This window comes from Stegodyphus dumicola, chromosome 1 (assembly GCF_044657685.1).
Source record: "Stegodyphus dumicola isolate Sdum_Otavi_A_Nest chromosome 1, ASM4465768v1".
Taxonomy (NCBI): Eukaryota; Metazoa; Arthropoda; class Arachnida; order Araneae; family Eresidae; genus Stegodyphus; species Stegodyphus dumicola.
Window position 1 is genome coordinate 85,439,863 of NC_140768.1, and position 23,266 is coordinate 85,463,128.

Below are 23,266 nucleotides of genomic sequence, written 5' to 3' on the forward strand. Positions count from 1 at the left end.
AATGAGAAGAGAGTAAACTTAATTGAAATAATAACAATATAAAAATTAAATTTAAAAAAACCCACAAAATGACGCGGGCTAACGTTAATAGGCCTTTTAAGTGAAGTAAAATACCATAAAAAGGGTTTAAATAAGCCTTATATAAATAACAATGGAGATCTTCCAAAATCTTTAACAAAACAAAAAAGGGAGAGAGCGAAAATTATTTGTTTAATATATAGGATATACGCAATGCATAATCAAGTTACTTTTTCAGTAGTTATAAATAATTTAGTCATTTTAACATTAGCAACAAGACCTCATCAGGGATCGAGTGCTAAGACTGCTGAATGCTGGTAGTTCGTCCTGGGTTCGAACCCAGGCGAAGGGGCTGGCTGTATGATTAGATTTTATGGCTTTCCATATGTGTAACATTAATACGAACTAGTTTCTCATAGAAAATCCTTCACGAAGGCATCACTTGTATTTCCACCAAACAATATTTGCAACGCCGCTTGAGGAAAATTTTGTTGCCACCAAATCACGAAACATCGCTATATGTACAACAAAAGGAAATGCCCCTAAATACAGATCTGAAGACTTTCAGTATTAAGCAACGGTTGTCGTTTATTCGAAAAATATTTTGCCACCACCCGAGATGATATTGCTAATGAGAAAAATACAACAGTTGGATCTTATAATAGCTCATTTTATTTTGAAGTTATATGTAAATTATTCAGGTTAAATTTCTCATTTTCAGTTCCATTTCAGTTACAGTTAGGAATATAAAGGGTGTGCCATTAAAAAAATAACTCACCTCCGGTGATTGTCAGACGATATGAACACTATCTTTTTCAAGCAATGCACAAAAAGAATGAATACAAAATAAAATTGGAACATTGCCCTGTTTGGGGGTAGCAAGTCGCCGGACACATAGACAGTCAGGAAAAAGAGAGTAAAAGGCCAAAGAACGTGGCATTGGTATTCAAGGTGTGTTATTTTTTCGTGGGTAATCTTTCCATAATAATGGATTAAAAGAGCTTTGATAATGGATAAAGAGATCATAATACTGAATTAAAAGAACTCTGAAATAAGAAAGTTAAAAGAGTTAAGAATATAATATGTTTCCCCTCTTTTTCACTCTTAAGTCCGGAAAGGACTTAAAAATATGCGCTTGGCAAAAATTAATGGAAATCAGTTTTCAGTTTAAATAGGCGAACGGACATGGGCTATGTTTCTTTCAAGATAGCGGCTGTCTTCTTTTTGTTTAATGACTTTTTAGGTACGAAATAAATAATTTCAAAGCCAACAAGTTAAATTAAATTGAAGAAAGCGTCGCGACGGAATTTCGGCAGAAAGTCTGTTGTTATTAATTGATCAGCTACCTGTCATTATTAGCGCATAATGTTTTGTTGCTATTTAATATTTTATAAATTAATTTGAAAAAAGAAAATACTTCAGGGAAATACGTTACAATTTTTATAAAGGTTAGAAAAATGTAAGAAAATTAGAAATTACGCCAAAAATAAAAATGAAGCTTCTGTAATTATTATTCAGCTAACTGAGAGAGGATTTTTTTGGATAAATCTAAGCAGAAAACTCTAATTAATTACTTCCAGTTAACTATAAAGTAAATTAAAATATTTGAAAAGCTAGAAAAGAAGTATTTAAAAATGTCATCTTAAATTATGCTTTGCAAATGAAAACAGAAACTAGAACTGAAACGTTTAAGAAGGAATTGCTATGTCTCACCACATGTAGACTACCTTCTTGACTAACGACCATAAGATAACAACAATAAATAAATAAATAATTCCTAAATATAAATAAAATGTCTGAATGAGTTCAGATTTTAACAGTCGCCCAGAAGGACTCTTTTAAAGTTTAATATGGTTTATAACAAGAGATTATCCATAGAGATGGCCTAGATGGAATAGTGAAACATTTCATAGGATACTAGACGAATATACCTTTAGATTAACATGAGAACACTATACATCTTCTGTACATTTGAAAAATGAAAAATAGATAATGTAATGCTATACAAATATTTAATAATTTTAATTAAATACATCGTGTAATTTAATGCATATTTATTTAAACTAATCAGATAAAAAAATAAAGCAATTTTCTTAAGAACTGCACCTATTGCTTTTAAATAGTTTAGTATGTTAATCAATAAGAGACAGATGAAACTTGAAAGGTAAATGTCTTGCATTTTACCGAATGACAATAGATTCGAGCGAAAAGTCAAGCAATGCACTTACAGTGAGTCAATACAAAATCGTGGTTCGCGACTAGCACTCGTTTTGGGATAAAATACATTTTAGTTAACAGGAACGCAAATTTTAAATGATAAATTTTTCAAAACAGTATTTTTATAGATGGAAGCAGCTGGATTTTGTAATGAAGTATGAATTTAATTTCACAAAATATTTATTCTTGAAATCATTTTGAGGCAAAAATATTTCACCCTTAAACTAAATATTAATTAATGTTACCCATAATGCTTGCTTAGACCATCCTTACCTTTTAAGAGAAGAAAAACACACTTTGGCATTCAACGGATTAACTTTTTACTCACTTTGTATAGACACTGGGTTATAGACCTCTCGAATTCGCGTCGAGCGTGCTGACCACTACACTACGGAAGGTATGTTAAGAAGACGGGAGAAATACCTTATATACTCCCCCTTTTAAAGGGTGACTGGGGATTAGGGGACCCAGTTGCCAGACCTTGGATCTGGAGAATCATTATCCACCAACCTTTTAGTTCGGGCGCCACTGTAGAGACCTCAGGTATTTTTTGGAAGCAGGAGAAGTGAAAAATGAGCAACGCCTTCGGCCGGGACTCGAATCACGGACCTCTCGAATTCTCGTCGAGCGTGCTACGAAGACATGCTAAGAAGACGGGAGAAATACCTTATAACTTTTGAATTCCGTTTTTGGCAAGGTTTTTTTTTAACCATTTTCTGCTTAAGAATTCTAAATGTTTCTCTTCAAAAGTGAGATTACGGCTGTTTGGGGAGATAGGGAGGTGCTTTTCGCTCTATCTTTAAACCGCTGTTTTATAGTTTAAAATTTATTACAGGAAGCACTAGTACTTCAAATCACGGATCATTCCTCAACAATTAGAGATAAAAGATGCTCGAAAATATATCTGTGAGTTAAACTATTTAGAATTCAAGCCGAAATATTACCTTGTAGAGACATTAGGTATTTTTTTTTTTTGGAAGCACGAAAGATGAAAAATAAAAAATCGCCTTCGCCGGGAATCAACCCACGGACCTCTGAAATACCGTCCCAGCATGCAAAACCACTACACCACGAAGGCACGCCAAGAAGGTGGGAAAAATACCTTATAACCTTTCACAGAGTTATACATCATAATTAGGACAGGAAACTTCCTTAAAGTAAGAAATTATGTAGTCAAGTTTTTTCTCAAATTCGCGATCTTGGAATGTTTTCATATAATCAACATCTGAGATTCTCACAATTTGCTCATCTCCGATTAAGTAGCCTGAAATCCTATATTTATATTAATTATTTGGTAGATATGCACGCAAACGATATAACTTTTCATTAATCTGCATAATTAGAGGGAATTTATTATTCTTAGACTGCTCAAATTTTAAAATTAATTTCCAGTGGTTCTTTCCAACTACTAAATTTCACGTTAGTTGAAGTTGCATGTTTTAATATATATTTATGACGTTTCAAAAATTAATGAAAATTTGCGAATAAAAAACACGTTGCGAGTAAATTCAGTTTGGAATTTTAAAATTATAGTGGCCATTAATAAGCATAAATATAAAACTCGTGCTTCTCTTCTTCTGTCTTCAGGAGAGTATCTCTATGACAAAAAAATTAACTTTTTTTTAATTACCAGTTACCTCCTTATAGAAAAAAGTCTTTTCCTTTGATTTTAATTATCTACTTATTGTGATATAGATAAATTTAAATCTTGAAATAACATAGTGGTTTTATAATAAAATAAAATTTTTACACAAGCATAAATTAGGGCAGTTATTTTAAAATTCAGTGGTATGTCAGTACTTTCAATCCATGTAAACTCGTTAGGAAAGCGTAGAAACATATATCGATATATCTGCTGTTAAATAAAAATAAAAATATAGAAATCATATTGAAATAAACAGTTATCTTATCACAGATTTACATAAAGAATATTTCTCATGGATACCTAACTTGATCAAATTATGGAGATCATATCTTAAATCATTGTCAGCTCAGTAGCTACGAACTTGATCACCTAACACATTTTGCTTTTAAAGTAACAACTATACATATTTGCGAGGTCATTCGGTAAGAATTGATAAACCCAGAGTACTGACAATGTGCATGTCTTTTCTGTTAGTTCAATAGCTATTACAAATTCTAAAACTTTTATTGCCGTGGTTATAAATCACAGGAACGTAATTACAATATTATCTCGCATACATTCCCCCTACTATTTTCAGCACATGATTTAGAAACTTTTGATTTACGGTAACAGTGTATGCGTGAACAGAAAAGAATTTTTTGTGAGTGAAAAGAATTGTATTGAAATTGATAAATCCTTTTAAATACATAACAACATTTACATGTCCATAATAACATAATATGTGCTTTTTAATGTTCTCTGTTTATCATTTAAGCCATCACTTCAGAAATAATATATACACTGCATATTTTTCTCCTCCTGATTCTCAAGTAGCAAAATCAGTAGGTAAAGGGAAGGAAATACGTTTGTAAAATACAGTATTTGCCTTCTGTTTATTACTTACGTTAGGTCTAATATACGTATTTTGTCTTTGAAATAGTGTGGTTTAATTTTATGAAATTGAATTAATTTCATGAAAGCGTTTTCTAAAAAATAAAATTTAAGTTTATATACTGTTTGCTACGTATTAATTGTAAACTAGATTTATCTCCTATATATAATCCACCACCTTATATATTAGATTACTTTTCTTAGCATAGTAACACAAATTGTAAACGCGAATTACTTATCATTAGCTAAATACTTTTATTTTGAATATTTTTTCTTTTATAATTAGTGTTTACATGATTTCGTTTACAATATGACAATAAGAAACAATTAAGTTTTAGAACAAAATACAAAGTTCGCTTTAAAAATATGTAATCTATCATTTCCAAGACAAAAGTACTGGACTATTCAGCAGGAGAGACAAAACTATTAAACCATTATAATAAATAATTTTTGAACCATTTTTAGCCTCTCAACAGGAAATCCTTTGATATTGAAAGTATTATTATCTAACTTTCGATAATTTACTAATAACTTTTACTTTTTCGATAATTTGTGAATCAAAGGAACCTCGTAATTTAGCGCTCACTTCTTGAAAAAAATTAATAGACAAGAACTTTCGCCCCATGAATGCCCGCTAACCCAGGAGGTTCAACTTTCTTTCTTTTCGCCATTGACGGAACGGAACAGCTGGCCCACTGGGTTAGGTGCTTTTCAGCCTCTTGGATCCGTCGATGGAATTAAAAATAAATATATGAATAAATATAAATAAGGAGCTTAGTACCGTGCCACGAAACGAGGAACATTGAAATAAGAACTAGAACATGGAAAGAAGGTGCATGGTGGGGACTGCTGAAACTAAGCGGAACACTTTTCACTATTATGGTGCATGTTAGGCATACAGTTATATTAAGGATGTGCTATAATAATCAGGTAGATGTAAAGATGATCAAATACATTACAAATTGTGGAATACATTAAATAAGTTCTGGATAATTCATAATATTAAATATAATTAAAAAAACAGCAAAAACAAACAAAAAAAAAATACACAAGACATTAAGTAAATTAATCTATGTACGGAGCGGGTTGCTGACGGCACGTTATCCAAGGAAAGAAGTCAATCCAGGCTGTCAGCAATGCTTTTAGCTATGGCAATGCAATCTCTAATGCGGCTGAGCGCATATTTATTCTTAATTGTGTTCTCATACCATGCCGGTATATTGATTGCAGGTGGTCTTTTTAAATGTGAATAACCTGTGTACGAGCAGTCAAACAGATAGTGATCTGGGTCACCAGTACTGCCATAAATACATTGGTCACTGTCTCTTAGGCGAAATCTGTGAAGATAGGACATATGTGGGCCATGCCCTGTCAGATACTGTGTGAGGTGCGAAGAGCTGCTATTTAAATTGTGGTTAACTTTTGGTAAATTGTGGTTAACTTTTGGTTGGAAATCATATATTCTGCCTGTGGTGCTTGTCTCCCAGTACTTTTGCCACAGGAGGTTCAACTGTAAACTTATTTCCTTTTGTATAATTTTACGTTAATATTTAATTATATAATTATAATTATATTATATTATATTATATTATATTATTATATTATATTATTTACTGAAAGGTATTCACTTAGCTAAGAATGCATAACGTTTCTGATACTGATTAAGATCCGGGCTGCTATGAGGTCATTCAGTGATGTCTGTATATTCTTAACCACTACTGCTTAATAGTTTGAGTTATGCATCATTGCTATCTTGAAACACATATAGCTGATCTACAACTTGTTTCCTAACAGACAGCAGCAAAAATTATTTCACAGCATCTCTATAAACTTCCTTGTTTACAATTCAAGTACGCGAATTAAATTTACAAACCTTTATTAACGGCAAATAATTCACAAACATAATTCCAACAAGACGCTTATTAATGTTAAATACGATGCAGGCTTCATAAAATTTTTCATTCTGTGACCTTGCACTTTTCCAGCAACTGATATATGTTACATTTGAGAATATTACTTTTTCATTTATTTCTGCCCCAGTATTTTTAATTCTGCCCCATTCCAAGGGTTGGTTGGTTTGCCTTGCAAATACGAATAATGTACGAAAGGCTTACTTTGCAGTACATATAAGTCTTCCATTACGACGGCCTATCTTTATGCTCTTGAAGGTACATTTATTCTACACGGTACTCTCGCGTTCGCAACCAATTTTTTTATTTTCTGAGAAAGTCCGATTACACTTGCAAAACATTAATTTTGGTCTTCCCAAATGTCTCTTTGTTTCCATTCATTCAGTTTATTGCGTTCTACTTGAATGATTGAAAGATAAACAAGTAGAAAAATAGCCCATATTATTCCCAACTTCAATTCAGTATAAAGAGAGGGAACTGTGTAAAGAATGTATAATTTCTATGGATTGAGTAGCCATAAATTATGTTGCAGAAGTCTAATTGGCAATTGTTTAGTTATAGGAAAGGATGCCTTTGTCGGAGAGTTTTTCCAGAGAAATGGTTTGGGCTTAAAGTATAAGTATACGATGGGGGAAATATTAATACCCACTTTTTTAAAATGTAATAATAATTCGGTATAGTTTGAAAGGATTCAGCCGGCATGAACCCTTTAGGAGTCAGTTTGGAATTCTGAATACTACAAGAAATATTATCCCGTTCCGTTAGATAGTTAAAATACGATTTGCAATACTGCAGCTTGATAATATTCAAGCAAAATATATGTTGATATCAATAAAATATAAGAGTTATAAAATAACCTTTTGTATATCAACCACTTTTAAGAATCTCTTTTGCAGGTCCCACAGTTCACTCTCAAAAACTTGAACTGCTTTTTCCAAATGTTGCAGTTGATGAGTATGGAAATAAAGGATATTGGACAATAATATATAATCAAGGATTTGAGGTGGTAATCAATTACAGAAAATATTTTGCATTTTCTAAATATACGGACGATTCAGGAAATGTCACCAGTTATTGCGATACTGTATTTCCCGGATGGAGTCATGATGTATTAGGAAAAAACTGGGCTTGCTATAATGCTAAGAAAGTTTCACCAGCAGTAGGACCTAAAGTACATTATGAGAAAACGTAAGTACATGAACCAATATAACTTTTCAGTTATACAATTCTCATTTATGTATTTTTGTATTTCAATGATTTAAAGATTTTCTTATGTGCACATTTCCAGCATATATTCTGTACAATTAACCAATTCAATTACTGGAATGTAGTGGGCTACAGAAAGTACTCTATACTCCCACAATAGAAATGGTTAAAATATTTTTGCGCAATATCTTCGAATTATTCTTCATTTATGAATTGCAGATTTCCTTTATACAGTTACTTAATCGTTATTTTAAACTTATACAGTTAATTTCACTCATTTTTCAGTTATAGTTTATTTCAAGTTCTAAGTCTAGATCAGTAATAAAAATATTAATGTACAATCTAATTTTTCATGCATATATTTTAGTGAAGGGCGAAATAGGTAATAATTAATATTCAGGCAACAATAATTTTAGAGAGTTATTAAATAGTTAATTACATACATCGAAATCGAATCTAACTCAATTGGGAATCTCAATTTTTCTTGTGTCCCAGGTTTTCATTTTGAACGCATCACGTTTGCGTTCTTATTTCCATCTTGCCAACTGCTAACGCTTGTCGCTTGAAACATATTTAAAAGTTCTATTAGTATCGTTTTAGCTTTTAAGAACAGGCATTTATTGTACCCATTTATTTTTGCTGGCTTATTAAAATGTTTGGGTAATGAGGGAAAAAAAGGAGCCATGACTGTGAACTTTTTTATGTATCTACTGCGCTATCAATTGTCTAAAATATTTCATATATATCTATATGTAATATGATCTGAGATAGCTTGAGATTCTTTACTATTAATATAGAATGATGTCTCATTGTACTAACATGGCAAGAGCTAGTGGCGTCATGGATGCATAACGAAAAAGAAAAACGTCAAGATGTAGACGTAAACAAGACATAATTTATTGTTGGACATTCTTGAGATACATATTCTCAAGCACACATCATTATGGATGCGGTATACACCCCACAATTTTATATAACTTATCACAGGTTTACAGAATGAACGATACAGACAGACGAATGTTACATGCTAGCAGAGCGAGAGAAAAGCAGAAAGTAAGTACGCACTTAGAAAGCAGCGAGAGATATAGCATCGGCTCTTTGCTTAAATTTTATCTGTGATTAAATAAACAAAATATCCGCAATACTACATGTTACATAAGATGGCATGTTAGATTAGTTTTGAGATGACTCACTGTAGATTCATTAGGACAAGAAGGGGAAGCAGCCGAATTGAAAAGAGTATGCAAGAATAATGGAGATTTGGGTGGGGGCACCTTACAGATTATAAGCGTCGAACAAATGCCAGATCAACTCAAACTCAAACTAAAATTAGCCACAAGCACAAGTTATAGTCAAACCTAACTTTAAAAGAATAGCACACACATAAAATCGAAATCTGTGATAAAATGATGTATGCTGAAAAAAAAAAAAAAAAAAAAAAAAAAAAACATAAAACACAGATAATGGTTTCAGATTCAAAACAAGGTCAAAATCAAAATCATATGAGAAACATTAAAATAAACAGTATTAAAACAACAGTATAAAACTTTAAAGCAGGATCAAATCAAATAAGAAAAAAAACCCTGCCTCTTTCAAGAATAGAAACAAATTGCTATTTACCTCTTTCCTTATAACGTGGTCAAGAGGAAAGTCACGGTCGTAAAACACTTACTCGAAATCTGTTAAAAGGCGGGCATTCAGTTAAAGAGTGAAGCACAGATAGAGCACTATTACGATTTGAACATATCGATTTACTTTTGGACTTTAAAAGGTAACTATGTGCGACTTTAGAGTGATCGGTTCTTAAACAGGTTAATAGCAGTTCCTTCTTCCGGCTTCTAGTGATCTCCCAGCACTCTACTTTAGGTTTGGCACTTCTCAACTTATACAAAAACTGATCATCCCAAAATAGTTACCATGTATTTAGGATCCTCTGCATGATAGCTTTTTTTATATCACTCTAAGAGACAGGCTGATTCGACAAAACAGTTGCAAACTTTGCTGTTGTGCTCCGTCCCCCTTTTATATTTATGTGCCCAGGGACCCATCAGTAAAGAATCTAGCATTCAAAACTTTTCAATTTTTTATGTATTCTTAGAATGTGAACTAGTAGAGAATTCAAAATGTCAGAAAAACTATCTAAAGCTTTTAGAGCACTTAATGAGTCAGTGTAACTTATAAACATTTTTCTGGAATTGCTTAGATATGGATGTAAGAACAGAATACACAGCAATCAATTAAACACACTTAAGTACAGAGCATGCGTCGTGTAGTCGTTTGCCCTCAGTATGGTCTCCAATTACAAACGACGCTCCTACATGACCAACTGATATTGAACCGTCTGTATGTATGAGAATAAAAGTGTATTCATCCCTGTGTCCAACAGAAGTTGTCTACATATTGTCTCGTTAGTGTTGCTGTCATCAAGATGACGGAGCGCACCCAGAAGTCAAATTATCACTAACCCCTTCCCGCCCCCCCCCATATTTTCTTCCTCGAACCAGCATGTCACCGAAAACTTCCTTAATTACATGAAAATATTCTATCTATTCATTGTTAAAAATTCATAAAAAATATCGTGAAAATCCAAATAAAAATAATAATAAATAAATAAGTGCAGAATAATTTAAATCTGAAAATGCGAATAACGAGGGTGATATTCAACAAAACCAACGTAAGAGGAATGGTTGCAACCTTCAAACAAGCGAATAGGTTGAATTCCGTTTGGATTACCAGGTTTGAACTATTATCGCCAAATTTACATTTACCGGGTTCTTTACGGAAGTGCTTCGAAACAAATCCACCACTGATCTGAGTGCTTTCTAGAAATCATTTCTACTAAAGGAGCGCACATTTCCTATCAATTTTATTATTATCCGATATGTCATGCACTTAACAAAGCTAACAAAGAATCATAAGTTAGAAAAACTATGAAATCTTTTAACAAATTAGAGAATGAGCTTAACAATACAAATCAAAATTAACAGTCTTCGCAAACATTTAACTACGTTCTTGAAAAAAAGAACTCACAAGAGACTCATTTATAAATTTTAAATATCTTTAGGCTTACTTATTAGACAATATTATCAGAAATGTATTCCAAAAAATAACGTAACATGGGCCAAAAAGAATGAAGCTGGAGTACAACATCTTTTTAAGACTTCTACATAAAGAGGCATAGGTAGAATCCTCTTTCACCAATATATCGTTTGGCGCTTGTTTGTTTCTGACGCTTTCAAGTTTCATTATCCAAAAGTGACATTAAATTATTCTAACATTGCCCGCGTTTTGCTAATGAAACTCATACCGCTTGATTTTTGCAAAAGTGAAGTTTAGCTTTAGAATGAGGTTTAGTCATAATATCAGCAACCATTCGTTCTGTTGAAAGATAAGACAGTTTTATAATTCTTTTGTCATGCAAGCTACGTATATGATGAAACTTTGTGTCAATGTGTTTTGTATCTAATTTAAAAAAAAGAAGAGAAAAAAAAATTAAAATATCTGTTTGTAAATTAGTAGTCTAAAATAGATTAGTTTTTCAAGTTCCATTTATCTTACATATTTAGATTTGTACTTTTATTTGCAAAAACTCCTAAGAATATGACAAGATTTTAAGGAAGTAGACTACACATTAACAAAATTATTAACCAAGTTCTCAGGTTTCAAGCAAGTTGAACACATTATCAGAATTTAACTGATGTGACTGAATCAATAATGTCTTTAAAAAATTTGCTTTTCCATCATAAGTGACAGTTATGGGTTAAAATTGAGCACATTTATATTTATTGTCCCTAAACAGCTTAGAAGAATAAAAATTTCATTGTTTTGTGCTTAACCCAGTGGGACGCAGATCAGGAAAAGTTACTAGAGTAGGCGTATGGGGTATCACATACACCTACTTTAGCAAGTTGAACACATTATCAGAAGTAGACTACACATTAGCAAAATTATTAACCAAGTTCTCAGGTTTCAAGCAAGTTGAAAACATTATCAGAATTTAACTGATGTGGCTGAATCAATAATGTCTTTAAAAAATTTGCTTTTCCATCATAAGTGACAGCTATGGGTTAAAATTGAGCACAATTATATTTATTGTCCCTAAACGGCTTACAAGAATAAAAATTTCATTGTTTTGTGCTTAACCCAGTGGAACGCGGATCAGGAAAAGTTACTAGAGTAGGCGTATGGGGTATCACATACACCAGTATTTAAAATATGGTGAAAATAGTTTAGTTTTCAAGCTGTTTTTCTTTTATAATACGTGAACAATACTTGGGTTACAAAAAATTAATTTCCAAAATAAGCTTATAGAGAGTTAAAATTAAGATAAATGAAAATAATAGCAAAATAAACATCATACTTCTAAGTTTTATTGCATCTCTAATACACAATGCTTATTTTATATGTTTACATTTTGAACAAAATACATTCATGTGTTCTTGGCACAGAAATTTTTTACACCTTAAACATCGCATTCGTGTTCTTCTATCCTTGGCTCTAGAACATTCATCAGATCTTTTATACTTACCGTATACGCTCGTGTAATCTCCGCACCCCAACTTTACAGATAACATTTATGTTAAAAAAAAAGTGACCCTCACAATGTCCGCACCCAAATGCTAAAGAATTTCTTACTTTAAAAAAAATATATATATATTTTAACATTCCTTTAGTCAATAAAGATCTTTATAAAGAAAGAATATGCATTTGTTTTGTATTTGGTTGGCGCCAGGTTGGAAAGCAGAGACTTTCCTTGCATACTGGTGCAGCTGTTATTCAATCATAACATCAGCGCCAGCAATCCACTCGTCAGACTCAATAATAAGTAAAGGCAGTCCAAAAGGTTTTCACTACACTGGTTTCCAGGAAATACTGTTTAGTAATGAAATTACTTTCCCCCTCATGGAGCATTCGCATACTTCAAGCTTTCAATTTTCATTCATAGTATCATTTGGAATTCGTCGTAGTTAGCAAGTAGCGTGCTTGAAATGGGAAAATACTGCGGCTTTTAAACTAAAAGTCGTAAAATTTTCGCAGAAAAATGGAAAAAGAGCAGCAGCAAGAGTATGTAAGATGGGCGAAAAGTGTGTGCGCAATTGGAGCAAACAGCGTGATCAGCTGGCAGCAACGAACAAAACAAGACGTATGTTTTGTGGTTCAAAATGCAAGTTTCCGAATTTAGAGAAAAAGTAGTTACGTATTTCGTGATATACGTGCTGAAGGGTACGCAGTAACACGGATATGTGCCAAATAAGAGCGCTTGCTGCGGCACGAAAAAAAGACATTCCCTGCATCACAATTCAAGGCCAGTGAAGGCTGGTTGTGGCCCGAATGATGAAACGAAATGGATTTTCTAAGATGATTACACCTACTAATCTTACTGCCACGATAAGCCACGGAGCAGCAACTAACACAGAAGCAGTCGCGAACATTCTGGACAATATCTTCAGACCTGATAACGCTGACACAGATAATCTTGCACAAAGAAATATCAGAGCCAGTGTTGTGCAATATTACAATACCAAGAAAAGAGATTTAGAACCGCTGCCAAACGCCAAAGAAATGAGTGACATTCTTAAAGCATTAAACACCGAAAAAAGCCCCAGGTCCTGATGGGATAGATAATGGCATTCTTCAAGCCATTTACTGTATGCCTACATTACTGCGTGTTGGCGTAACAGATATTTCCCAGCCGGCACAAAACTTGGTGAGGTGGTGCTCTTCCTTAAAGCGAAAAAAAAACCCTAATGTACCAACATCTTACCGGCCTATTTGCCTTCTTCCTGCCTTGCGTAAAGTACTAGAGAGAGTCGTCCTTCAAAGACTTAAACACTATATCCTGTCTGGACAAAGTATATGTGACAAACAATACGGCTTCATTCCTGGCAGATCGGTGGATCACGCGCTGCAGCACCTGCGAAAAATAATAGCAAATAACAGAAGAAATAACCAGCATAGTCTCATTATCTCTGTGGACATATAGGGCGCCTTCGACTCGTTGTGGTGGCCCGACTACTGGAGAGATTATAGGACATGGGTTGCCCTAAGATCCTCTTTAACCTTATTTACAGCTACCTAAGTGATCGCCTCTTACAAGCCACTACGGACGCAGGAGTGCACTCACGTTCCATCAATAGAGGCTGTCCTCAAGAATCCTGTCTGGGTCCACTGCTTTGGAATCTTGTAGCCGACAGTGCGCTGACTCTCTTTAACACAGATCCTCACACGGAAATATTGGCTTATGCCGATGACTTTATGCTGGTGACCAAAGGGCACAGCCGCAACGCATATGAGACTAGGGCGCAACAAGCAATGGACAAAGTGGCCAAATGGGCCAATGACCATAAGTTAATTATTGCCAAGTCAAAAACCCAAGATATGCTTATTTGGCTAGGTAAGCGCCATCAAAGAACCCAGTACATCAACCTTCATGGCAAAAATATTAAAATAGTCAGAAACTTGAGGTACCTTGGAGTTGTAATTGAAGACACATTCACTTGGATGCCACATTTAAAGGAGGTCAACGAACGACTTCACAGGATATTACATTCCATGCTCAGAACAGCAGCACCAACATGAGGAGTTTCTTCGAGGATGCTTAAGACGTGGTACTCTGTAGTAACGTATTGCACTGTATGGGGCCTCCATGTGAGGCATAACGATCACTGCCAAAATGGAGAATCTCCTACGCTCAGCACAAAGACCATTCCTCCTAAGCATTTCCCGAGGATATAAAACCTCGCCCACTAATGCTCTAAACGTGATTTCAGAACTGCCGCCTCTGCATCTCTTAGCTCAGCGCGAGAGTGCAACAGTGCGAGTGCTCCGACTCAAAGAGACTATAAGTTTATGGGATAGGACTTATACTGACTTTATGTTTATACTGACTATGAGCAAAGCATTCCCGAGCCACCTTGCCACCCGGCCGAATTCAACATCTCGATTAACTGCAGGTTACCAACGTGGTTTAAAGCCACTGCAATCTACACCGATGGTTCCAAAGGAGAATATGACACCGGTAGAGGATACTGTGTTCTACATGGGAACCAGATCTTAAAGACCTGGGAAAGAAAGCTTAAGCACCACAGCTCAGTTGTTCAGGCTGAGCTGATTGCATTAAAAGCTTCACTTGTCTACGCACTGGAAAATAACTATTCCGGTATATATTCAGACTCAGACTCTAGCCTTCAGGCAATCCAAGGCACATGTAGTAAAAATCCACTCGTCAGAGCCATACAAAAACTCTTACTAAGAACACGAAAATACTATAGGCCTGAACTCCAGAGGGTACCTGCCCACACCAGAATACTGAGTAATGAAATTGCCAAAAGAGCAATAGCCAAAAGAGCAGCAGCTGACCCCCACGTTCGCACACTTGACGTGCCTCTCCCGGGCTCGTTCTTAATAGCTGAGCTCTAGAGAGAATTACTCAAACGCTGGCAACATTTGTGGGACAGAGACCACCGGCAGAAGAGTTCACAGATTTTCTCAAAAGTCTGCCGGCTTCTAAAAAGTGGCTCATCTCAATTCATTCACTTTCTAACAGGACATGGTCCCTTCATGACTTACCTGCATCGCTTCAGACAACGCGAAAACGACCATTGCTCATGCAGGATAGCAGGATATCCGGACCACTATCTGTTCGCTTGCAGAGAGACTGCCAAACATCATCGTAGGCAACCAGTAGCAAACCACATCCACACATGGACCGAAGCTACTTCGAAAAATCGCAATGCATTGAAACGCATATGCGATTGCATAAATATTGCACGCAAAATCTCAGACAGGCTGGAGTAATTCTCAGCTGCCATCCTCGTCACGAGCACAGCCCCTGTATACTCTGTACCTGTAATGAATTAATTTTATCTTAAGTTAGCTTTTTCGGCTTTTCTTATTCCCTGTATATACTTATCTCCTTGAACTGTAAACCCTGAATTATGAACCTTGAATTATGTATTTTGCCTTATTTTATGTATTGTTTTCACTGTTTTGCCTTTTTTATTTTACGTATTATTTCGCTTTTTAGTAATTTACTTCTTTTTATTTTTAGTATTGCTATTTAGTATTTAGCCCTATTTCAGATATTATGTTTACTGTTTTATCAATCACTCTGTTAATTGCTCATATATTGCACAGTACTCATTTATTGTTCACGTTGTGGATGCCTTTTGTAACTACCTATCCATAACTCTGTAAATATGTAATTGAAATTGTTCTTCTCACCCGCAATGCATCCTTCTTCCATCACTGCACTATCGTCTCGTCCAGCATTTGTTTGCACTGCCCCCAGCACTCGTCTTGAGCACAATATGTACCAAAGTGTGTTATGTTGATTAAGTTATTTCCCACAGCGGGGCAACCTGGCCGATATGCTAACTGCCCCTGTAGATCGGCTGCCTCACTGTCGGTGGACAGAAAGAAAAAAGTGAGTCGGAGGAGATTTTTTTAAAAAAATAATGTGTGCGAGATATTAAAAGAAACAATGTTTATTTAATTTGCGTAACTTGCGTAATTTGCGTAAGTTAATACTAAAACTGTAGGTGTTGGTTAATTTGTGCCTCTATATTGTGCTCCTGTGCAAACTAATACGCGCCAAATGCTGATAACCTAAATGGGGTAATTTATATTATATAAGTGGATGGGAGAGAGCGAGTTTGTAAATTTTAAGGTAACTATTAGACAAATTTAAATTTGATATTTTTATTACTTAGGCCATTTTCTTCCACTTAAAACTTAACTTGGCTGCTTGAAATGAAATTTACACCCAAAATTACTCACGAGAAAAAGCGCGACATTTGAACGACCCATGTAATGTCCGCACCTGCATTTTAGTGATGTGATTTTAGTAAAAAAAATGCGGACATTACGTGAGCGTACATGGTAGTTGTTTTGAATTCCATACATTCGTCTGAATTATTCGTCGAAACTTCTGATATTCTTTAGCTTGCAATACGTAAGTTTCTCGGTAAAGTATTTATCGCTGATCGTTGTTCAATACATTAATTGTAATGCTAAATCCCTCAAAAATAGACATCTGCTTCTATATCTGGTTGGTGGAATAGCGGTTGAAAATAATATAAATCGAGCATTTATTGCAGCAACATTCAGTGCAGAAAAGAAAATTACCATTGGCCACCTCCTTATTATTCTGGCAAATTGAATAACTTTCTGCCATTTCAACCACAGTATACACTACTCCCTTAGTGATATTATAAAAATATATTATTCTTGGCGTTTTTATTCCTGTAGTAGTATTATCTATAGTATCATCATTATGTATTTTGAGAGAATAAGAAAAGTTTTTCTTTTTTAGAAACATAAGAAATTAATGTTTTATCTTTTTCGAAACCAAACAGTGTAGAAAATATTCCGATTTTCATCTTCAGTTTCTGAAATGCAATCTTTATCACTTTCAAATATTTCTAGTAAATCTCACAGCTGTTGCATCTCCAATTCATAGGGAGTCATTTTTTTGGGCCATAATGTACTTAGAAATCTTTAAGAATTTAATTTAAAATACTTTAAAAATTGCTTGAGAGTAAAAACATTTACTGTTACACTCTAGAAATAAATATTCAGTCAGAAAAACACTTACGCGAACAGGTGCCTAGGGTGTGTCATACCCCAGTTGCAACAAAATACCGATTAATCATTTCTGAAACTCACAGGCAACAGAAAAGCAGTTCTACTAAAAAGTCAACCACTACTAGAAACTCAGCTACTGAATGCAGCACAGAATTTCAGTTTCACAAGTTAGGAATATATTTTTTCTCACGCGCTTTCCCACAGGGTAAGAAAATATTGCTATTTGAGAGAATATATTTGAACATGAGTAGAAAGCTATAAATCTTTGTTGAAATAAAATGAATACGAAATAATTTTTACTTGTAAACCCTGGTACATATGTATCATCCTGTCGACTGTGAAAGGTGACTACCATCAAAATAAAGAATGTTGAAAGGAAATCTCATTATGAGTTACGCTAGTTGTTTGTGTGGAATTCTGAGCCGCACTTCTGTTTGTTAAGCTCTCAAATTTTACTGAAAGCTCTGTTTAAAACACTGTTTCCTGCAGGTAATTGTTGCAACCTATTATTGTTTTATTGACCATATCCAGCTAAATCATTTCAAAAATATTTATATTTCTAAATAAAATATTTTAATGTAAAGAATTTCAAAAATATATATACTTTTAGCAGTTCATTCTTTTTGTATGCTGTCTTAACCCGAGAAAGGACAGCAATTTGTAGATAAGAGAAGTTATAGAAATTTTTCTCCTTTCTTACGGTGTGATTTCGGAAGCATATTCGGCTAGCAATCAGGAGGTCCGGAGTTAGGTCTCCGGCAAAGGCATTTGCTGAATTTTTATTGTTCTTGTTTCGATGGATTTAATAACTCTAAAGAGCTCTTTATTATTTATGTCAAATCTTGTTTTCTGCTGCAAAACCCAATAGCTATCTAAGAAATCAACCATACAGCATTTTCATTTCATTTTCGATACGAACTGTGTAAAAAGTGATAATCTATAGAATCGGTGTGTTCTTTTTGATAACATAAAATGCAGACTCTACGTAGAAGACGAAGTAGCGAATACTCGCTATGTCTTTTGAGAATAAATACATCAGAAGAAGGTTTTAAGTAACATTTTTATATAAAAAAAATTAAAACAGATGCACTCACTTAGTGCTCACAATTCACCACCACTGTTGGCTAACTAAATTAACAGAAAATAAAAATGTAAAATGCACATTAAATTAATGGCTAACGACTGGCTCCTTAGCTTAACTAAACGCTAAATCGGCTGCACATAGCAAAGCCGAGCCTAGAAATATTAAACATATCTAAAAGCCGAGCCTAGAAATATTAAACTGAAAGGTGTCTAACACTGACTAGAGAGCTAAATTAAAATACGCAGCATAAACTCGGAACTAAGTCCGCTGCTACCCGAACTCTTAAAACGGATCTCAAATACTGCTTCTGAAACACGTTTAGATTAGCATCCTACATCATTTAAAATTTACATCCCGGCAGGAAGCTGGAATCACGAGAGAAAAGAAAGTAAAACTAAAAATAATTCGTTAGAATAAAATAATGTCCTTAACAAATCTTAAGATTACCATGGAGATTTAACTGTTTCGATTGCTAAACTCTAACTGAAGTAAAGAACATTAATGCATTCAATATAAAGGATCACTGAGTGTTAAACATTTTTTAATTTTTTTAGTACATTTCTCAGTTCAAAACGTTTAATTTTAAAAACGTTTTCGCATGCTTTATTTATGTACTTATAATTGTTCGTATTTTTGTGAAACGTTTCAAAGATAAATTTTAATATTATAAAATTTATAAATGTTAAAAATTATTTATTTCAGTTTTGATTTTGGAGGTGTATTCATCCAAGATAAGAATTTTGTAAAAGAAATAAACAAAGCTCAGAAATCATGGATTGCTACTGTTTACCCAGAGCTGGATGGTATGCCCATGTCAAGTTTTATTCGACGAGTTGGAGGGCTGAAATCTCGTTTTCACAAGTAAGACTGCATTGTGATTGGTGATTCATTACTAAATTACAATTATAAAATTCTTATTTACATTCTTTATAACATTTATTAAGAGGAATTTATTTTTATAAAATGTTTGTTGTAACACCTAAAACCACACTTTCTAATATATTTCGAATTGCTCCATTCATTAATTTTTTGCATGTGATTGGCATTATGTGATAAGAGCTCTGTTGTATTTTTTCCGTACGTAAAGCTATCAAAATTTTGGAAAACATGCTTATGTCCAATGGTATGGGAGAAAACATTACCCTATATTATTTCATAAATTATAATAATTCGTCCGCTTTACATGCTTTGGCAATTAATTAATGTAACTTATTTCATCCTTTTAATAATGGCTTTTATATTTAAAGTTATATAGAGCATATCGACAGAATTAAAAGATAATAAGTAGGATTGAGAAGGAAGATAATATATGAAGTCTATTGACTTCAAAGGAATTTAGACTCTGCGTGATTTGAAAGCGACTTGTAGACTAACGATGTTTCAGAAATGGCTGGGGTAAAATAACTGAATTTTTAATTACATTCTGTTCGGTTCCAAAAATTATTATCATAGGAAAATATTAATAGGAATTGTAAACAGAAGTTCGTCCAAATACAATCTCTTTATTTCAATATAAATTTGAGTTGGAATTGCTTAATGTTGATCAAGATCACGGACAACGTCACATTCATCATAATTCACTTTGTACCATTGTGAATGTATGAATAAAGTTGTGAACTAGTTTCCTTTTAGATGCCGTAGAATACAGGGTTATCCAAAAGAATGTCTATAATTGATCCAAAAAATACCAGTAATTCAAATAATTCAAAAACATGTTAGTTTAATGCTGTTAAATATATTGCAATGATTCATATGTTAAAATGCAAAGAAATATCAAGAGAAATTTTTCTACATTAGTAAGTATCAATACTTACCGCAAAGCAGATATTAAAATTATACTCGGTCTTATGACAAATTCTTTAAGTACTTGAGTTGGCATTTCTAATAGCTACGGCAATCATTTGCCATATTTGAAGGAAACAGTGGAGATTATCATACAAAATAGTACTTTTGGCTCATCCCCACAAGTTGAATACTTGTATAAAGAAGAATGCTTTCAACTCTTTTGTGGTGCTACATAAGATCGGGTTTCTCAGCTAAATAGAGCTAAATTGGTTATGCAGTTTAAACAACAACCCTTTAAGGAATTTATCATTCACAGTTTCGCCCAACATCCGTTCAAATGTTCTCTTTTTGTTTTTAGCCTTTTTAATTTGGAGCCTTTCTGATTTGGGAAAAGGATTATTTTAATATCCCTTCATTCCTTTTTACTGACCTAAATCATTCTAAGAATGATGTTAACATGGGTTTCTAAGATAAATGTACTCAAAGAAAGCAGAACATAACAATCAGTCTATGTCCATCTGAATTATATTCCTTTCCAATATTTTTCATAAGGACCTTCATCTTTTTCTCCGCATGCATGCACGTGATCTACATTTATTATTAATTATGAAGATGAAGCGGCGTAATTTTTCAAAGCTTAAATTAGCGTGAGAGTTGAAAGATCTAAACTCAAATGATTCTGTATCACGTGCATAATGTATGGCGTTGGAAACATCTTTCATTAATTAAAACAGACTGCAGATATTAATGCAAATTATCTCTCATCTGGATATACTATTATAGCTTATACATGTTTAACATTACATAGTTTAGCTAGATTATTAAAGCAAAATTAAAAGGGAGATGGTCATCAGGGAAAATGATTACCAGTTACCTCGAGATTGATAAGAACTTATAATCAACAAACAGGTCATCATTGCGGACAGCTCTAGAATCAGATGAAATCAACATATGGCTAAATAGTAAATTATGATAGATTTTAAAATTAAATCGGAATATACTCATGCCTCTAAAGGCTCTTAGCCTCCACTGAGTCGCCAAGAAGCCAACTTATATATCACTCATATAGGTATTATAGTATAGTTTTAATCGGAGCACATCGGTGAAAGATATCGATCATTGGTGAACGAAGAAAGAAAGTCACTTCAAGTAATACGTAGGTAAATGGCTCGTATAGGACTGTTGCTGTACTTTTAAATAAGTATTCAAAGTTCGATCTGAGCTCATCAATGCTTTTCAAGGCAGTTGATCATCAATACCTTTTGACGCCTGTCAAAGTTACTGGTGACCTACAGGATTAGGACTATTTGGAATCGATCTATTGAATGATCCATGCAGGGGCATAGCTCGAGGGTGGCTAATGAAGGGAATAGTTATCCCCGGGCGGCACATCTCTGGGACCTGCATTTTCTCGTGAAACATTATTTTCTTAGTTATGTAGATCGTCGAAGCAAGCAAAATTCTGAATTTCCATATGTATTAAATTGAATAGAAAAACTGTTTTTACACTAGAAAAGTATTCAAAGGAATCACTGCTAAATTTCAACGGTCCCATACTCTTCTTATACATTCTTTATTCCGTCAAAAGTTTTGAATGAGAAATACAAATATCAACTAAATTATGCTTACGATGACATTAATAAGGAAGAATTCCTCCATTAGAGGAAATTATTTCAAAGTTTTATTTCCATTATTGCTAGGGAAAACGAAATAGGGACTTTGAAAACCAGTCTTTTTGAGCTTTAGCAGTTTTATTCTCTAGGACCAAAGTTCCAAATATCGTAATACTGCTGTGAACTTTGCTCACAGTTACGCCATGTTGTTAGAGTAAGAAGCTTTTTGTAAATATGAAATCAGTTCAGAAGTATTTACGCTTACAATTGCAAATGTATATTTTGCAACTGAAGAAATTAAATAGACTTTATACTGTGTCATCGATGGTTTTGCGAACCAAAAATTAAGATATATAATAACACAATTTTAAAATGTTTGAATTAAGTTTTACTTTAAAAATAAAAATGAGGTTTTAATTCATTTCCTTATACGCCATTTTGATATTTTTTAGATGTTTGTTCTCAGAGCGGCGACAAACTCAGGGATCGCCCTGAGCGGCAAAAGCTCTGGTTACGCCACTGCATGGACATTAGTTAGTGAAATAAGTTTAGATACATACACTTTAACAAATATTCCATTAGAGCTCATCAATGCATTTCAAGACGAATTAAGATGTATATTTAAATTAAAATTCTATCGGAGCTGATCGGTGAATTTCAAGACGAAGGTCACAGTGTCATTCGATGCTTGTTAAGGTCGCCGGTCATCCATAGAGAGAGAGCCACTAAGAGTCAAAATAGCAAGCAAAATTAAGAGATATACCGAATTATTATCATGATTATACCGAATATTTCGAACTGAAAACCTGTTTTAAGAATTTGCCTGGATATAGCAGTTTGTCAACACAGAAATTTTTTCCTGTTTTCATAATACCAAACGCTAATTGTTTATAATTTATGAATTACTATAATGCAGAATATTTGCGAAAATTCGCATTTATGTCTGTACGAGTTTATGTCTCAAAATTTTGACCCCAAAACAAGTCATATTTCCGGCTACAATAAAATAAGGTGCAAAATTTTATGAGTATACTCTCAACATTGAGAGTAGGAAGAGTTCTGTAGAAATAAATCTAACTTTTGGTATGGTTTCCCTAGAATATAAAATTTCGGCTAATTTGTACAGAAACCAATAGCCTTATAACATTAAATTATGGTTCAAATACACCTTTAGGCGATTTATCGCTCTGTCTTAGTTTGCTAAATGAAATAACTATAAACTCATATGAAGATTTAAAATAAAGCTAAAAAAGCTAAGTCCCTGACTTCAGGAATTTCGTTCTAATATGCACGTTAACTGAACTGCAACTTCTTGAGAGCCGACGAACGTTGA

At 33.7% G+C, this 23,266-nt stretch overlaps 1 protein-coding gene across 3 annotated transcripts in view; it reads left to right on the plus strand.

The window, feature by feature from the left end:
- The window catches only part of LOC118181607 (dipeptidyl peptidase 1-like), a 52,329-nt gene that overhangs the window by 608 nt on the left and 28,455 nt on the right, over positions 1-23,266 (plus strand). For all 3 annotated transcript variants that reach the window (XM_035350765.2, XM_035350763.2, XM_035350762.2), the window contains exons 2-3: positions 7,557-7,848; positions 19,238-19,396. In XM_035350765.2, coding sequence (XP_035206656.1) covers positions 7,557-7,848; positions 19,238-19,396 — 451 coding nt within the window. The remainder of the gene's footprint in view (positions 1-7,556; positions 7,849-19,237; positions 19,397-23,266) is intronic.